The 3,850-nt window shown below is 43.1% G+C and overlaps 1 protein-coding gene across 2 annotated transcripts; it reads right to left on the bottom strand.

Moving 5' to 3' along the window:
• Nucleotides 1-306: 306 nt before the first annotated feature.
• Nucleotides 307-2,832, bottom strand: oxsm (3-oxoacyl-ACP synthase, mitochondrial). 2 transcript variants are annotated; one of them, XM_027001316.2, is made up of 3 exons: nt 2,732-2,832; nt 1,440-2,443; nt 307-1,070 (listed from the first exon to the last, which is right to left on the bottom strand). In XM_027001316.2, the coding sequence occupies exons 2-3, from the start codon at nt 2,426-2,428 to the stop codon at nt 668-670; spliced, it is 1,392 nt and encodes a 463-aa protein (XP_026857117.2). In that variant the 5' UTR covers nt 2,429-2,443; nt 2,732-2,832; the 3' UTR covers nt 307-667. The 2 variants fall into 2 exon arrangements, with proteins under 2 accessions (XP_026857117.2, XP_026857118.2); XM_027001317.2 differs by having other exon boundaries at nt 698-984.
• Nucleotides 2,833-3,850: the final 1,018 nt, after the last annotated feature.

Here is a 3,850-nt window from a genome sequence, read left to right as displayed (position 1 = left end):
CTTCATTGTTGACACACAGGTTGTCACAGTAACGTAAAGCTTTAGGTCGAGCATCGAGTGGAAAAGCCATAGCAGCAATCAGGAAAGAAATCCTACTTAATACAATACAATGTAAATTAAGAGACTCAATTTGTAACCAGCTTCTGATATTTGAGGATATCAAAAGGCTCCATAATTTTCATGGAAAACCCTTTGCAAAGCTACCTAAAGGATCCGCAAAGGATCCGCAAACGATCCGTAAACCCCAGAAGCCCCAGTCACCTTTTTGTCACCGCTGTTTTCATAACTGTAGGCTCAAGAAGAATATTTGGAATAACCCATCTTGATTTTTATGGATTTGCACTGTCAACAAGGATAAATGGCCATATGTGAAATCTATCAGTGTACTCTGTTACAAGGCCTTTTTCAAATATGTATTACCCGCACATTCAATGTAAAACAGTATCATCACTTCCAGTAAGTAAACCAATGATTAACAAGGGCATAACAATTACACACTTATGTTACCAGCATGAGAAATATCAGTCCAGTTAGTTATCCAATGAACACTGAGCTGCAATTTAAGCCAACTCACTCAACAGAATTAATTAAATCATAAACATCTGATCTGTTTAAGTGAAAAATACCAAATCACCCCCCCCCCATCATCATCATCATCATCATCATCTTATATGCTGCCCAGACACAGAGAGGCATTCGTTCCACCAAACCCAAAAGAGTTTGTGAGGGCAATTCGCCTGCCCTGCGTGCTCCAGGTCTGGGCAGCACAGGGTACATAGTTTAGGTCAAAGTCCAGCTCAGTCCGGTCCAGATTCAAAGTTGGGGGTAGGGTTCCATAGTAGCAGGCCAGTGCAGTGAAGGCTGCCTCCAAAGCACCTGCAGCTCCGAGAAGATGCCCTGTTGCCCCTTTGGTGGAGGAAACAGCAAGTGATTGGGTGTGCTGCTGGAAGAGCCTCTTTATTGCAGCATTCTCTGCAGCATCCCCTAGTGGCGTAGAGGTGGCATGGGCATTTATGTAAGTCACATCTGAGGGTGATATATCAGCATTGCGGAGAGCAGCTGACATGCACCTATTGAAAATCCAAATGTGAATTAATAAGATCTCTACTGTGAAACTTAGCATTTCAAAATGTATGAGGAAAAGAGAGTAGCAAAAAGTAATGATTAATGCTTTTAGTTTACATACATTTTTTGTCTTGTTCTTGAGGCAAATTTTGTAGTCATGTTTTATATTAGAATTAATTTTTATAGCCAGACATCTAAACTGTTTATAGAGATCTGTATAGCAGAGCCATTGGAAACTGACCATACTGAAATCCTACACACTGCATGAATATGCATGAATATTCAAGAATGGTATTATGTATATGCCACTCATCTAACCACCTATGAGATAAAATATATGTATTCAGAATATATGTATATGTTGGGAGCCCCACCTGAAAGCCCCATCTCCATCTGCAGTGGGTGCAGTGATGTGGCTGGCATCCCCTGAGAGACCATAGCCAAGCACTTCAGCATAGACACGGGCTCCTCTCTCTATGGCATGGCTGTACTTCTCCAGAACGACCACTGCTGCCCCCTCACCCATCACGAATCCCTCTCTCTCTGGGTGGAAGGGGCGAGAAGCCAGCCTGGGCTGCTGGTTCCAGCTGGTGCTGAGGGCCCGAGCCCGCGCAAATCCCGCTATGGACAGAGGGCTGATGCATGCCTCTGTGCCACCGGCGACCATTGCCACGGCGTCTCCATGGGCGATGAAGCGGGCAGCATCGCCGATGGCGTGTGCCCCAGTGGTGCAGGCGGTGGACGCAGCGTGGTTGGGGCCCTTCAGCTTGTGCTTGATGCTGATGTGCCCGGCAGCCATGTTGACCAAGATACGAGGGACAAAGAAAGGGCTCACCTTGCTGTAGCCCCGCTCCTGGAAAGCTGTGGCAGTGCGGGCGATTTCCTCCAGGGACACCATGCCCATGCCTACAGCCACGCCCGTGTTCCACTGTTCCTCAGGGCTTTTGGGATACCACCCACAGTCCTCCAGTGCTAGCTGGGCAGCACCAAGCGCCATGACGGTGGCAGGGGACATGCTGTTGATTTCCCCTCGTGAAGCAAACGCTTCTTCCTTAAACTCCCCTTTGCCATCACCTCTGGGAACCCGCGCAGCAACCTTACATGGAGTCACTTTGTATTCCTCAGAGTCTAGTGCTACTATTCCACTCTCTCCGTCAATCAGACGCTGCCAGGGTAGAGATGTTCCGGTTCCAAGGGGAGACACGAGTCCTATTCCAGTGATGACCACCCTCCTGGGAGAGTTATCAGTGCTACGGTTGTTGTAACGCCTCTGATTAGTTTTGATATTCGTGCACGACTTGACATTGGAAAGCGCTCGGCCATAATACTTTAATGACAACTTCTGGCAATAAGCCAAAGACATTTCTTACCTCTAGTCCTGAAAAACATATAAATAGACCGAAAATGCTCGTTGTTTCAGCGTGAAGCTTTACATTTTTTGTTATGATATAAGCCTCTTGATCTTGACTGTTTCATGCTTATTCAGTTTCATGCATATTTAATGCCTATTGTAGGTATAGGTTAGCACAAATGCCTATAAATTGAGCTGTATTAGGCTACTTTGTTTATATAAATGCAGCATAACCGTTGATTTACAAAATATCATTAAAGTTAACATCTTTAAGACATTTACTACGGTAGAAATAGTGACTGGTTGCATCGTTACCTTATTATGGAACCGAAGCAAATCTAGTCTGTTTACCTCGTTAGATTACTTCACGTGCATTTAGCACAAAAGACATGAAAACAAATGCTTTGCCGAAACGCTACCGGGTTCCAAACCTTACCAAATACTTGTCAAAATAAAAGTCTCAGTCACTGTTTTTTTTTTGGGGGGGGGGGGGGGGGGGGGGGGGTTAAGTGATTTTCTAAACAAATGTCACATATAGGGTTTTTTATTGTATGGTCTCAATTAATTAATAGCAGTGCAATTAAATGTAAAAATAATTGAAAAAGTTGTAAAAGAAATTATATAAAATTTTAAAGTACCTTTATAAGACTACCGTTACCTTTAGTATTATACAATACTTAGATTACTGCTACAGCCCTGTAGTCTTCATCGCCCATTGTCTGATGATATATTTGAAATATTTGCACATATTAGTTGAACAATGATTTAATTGTTTAAATTCTGCAGTGAAAATGTCATAAGAATAAGAGATGCAGTGACTAACTGTAAGAGCTGTGACTTGTTTAGCTAATAGGTTGATAGTGTCCTATGTCTTTTGCACAGCACATCTCTGTGTTGTAAAGCCTTTCCTTACAGAAACCAACAAGTAGGAAGAATCATAGTGCCAAAATTCAGAGTCCAACAGAGTGACCTTTACACTTTGACCCTGTCTCAATTCTCCATAGCTTGTTGCAAACCTTTGCAGAAATGTTACATCTTTGGGCATGTTGTAATGTTTGAATCTCAAACATTCTCAAGACCTGAAACCCCCACAGGTCTACCCTACATGTTATGGAAGCTCTCACTAATGTTTTAAGCTGTATAATTGTTTGAGTGCAAGTACTGAGATGTAAGTATTGCACAGATGCTCTGAATGTGAACAGAGAAAATGGCTGGACGGTTTATTAGCTGCGATGTCCAAGGAGGATTCCCACTTGATTCCCACTTGATTATTCTAAAGGCTTCTTAAATAATTCCACCCAGGGAGGTTTTCCTTGCAACTGTCACCACTGGCTTGCTCATTGGAGATCTGGATGCATACATTTGTAAAGCTGCTTTGTGACAACATACACTTGACTTGACTTTTAGTTATGGTACTGTTGTTCTCTGGAAGTT

Source organism: Electrophorus electricus, chromosome 4 (genome assembly GCF_013358815.1).
Source record: "Electrophorus electricus isolate fEleEle1 chromosome 4, fEleEle1.pri, whole genome shotgun sequence".
NCBI lineage: Eukaryota > Metazoa > Chordata > Actinopteri > Gymnotiformes > Gymnotidae > Electrophorus > Electrophorus electricus.
Note: the sequence above shows the minus strand (reverse complement) of the source record. Positions and strands in the feature narration are given on the sequence as shown.

Coding starts and splice junctions, on each gene's coding strand:
- oxsm (XM_027001316.2), bottom strand. CDS start 2,428: ATGTCTTTGGCTTATTGCCAGAAGTTGTCATTAAAGTATTATGGCCGA. Junction 1,071..1,439: donor GATGGAGATGGGGCTTTCAG/GTGGGGCTCCCA, acceptor GATTTTCAATAG/GTGCATGTCAGCTGCTCTCC.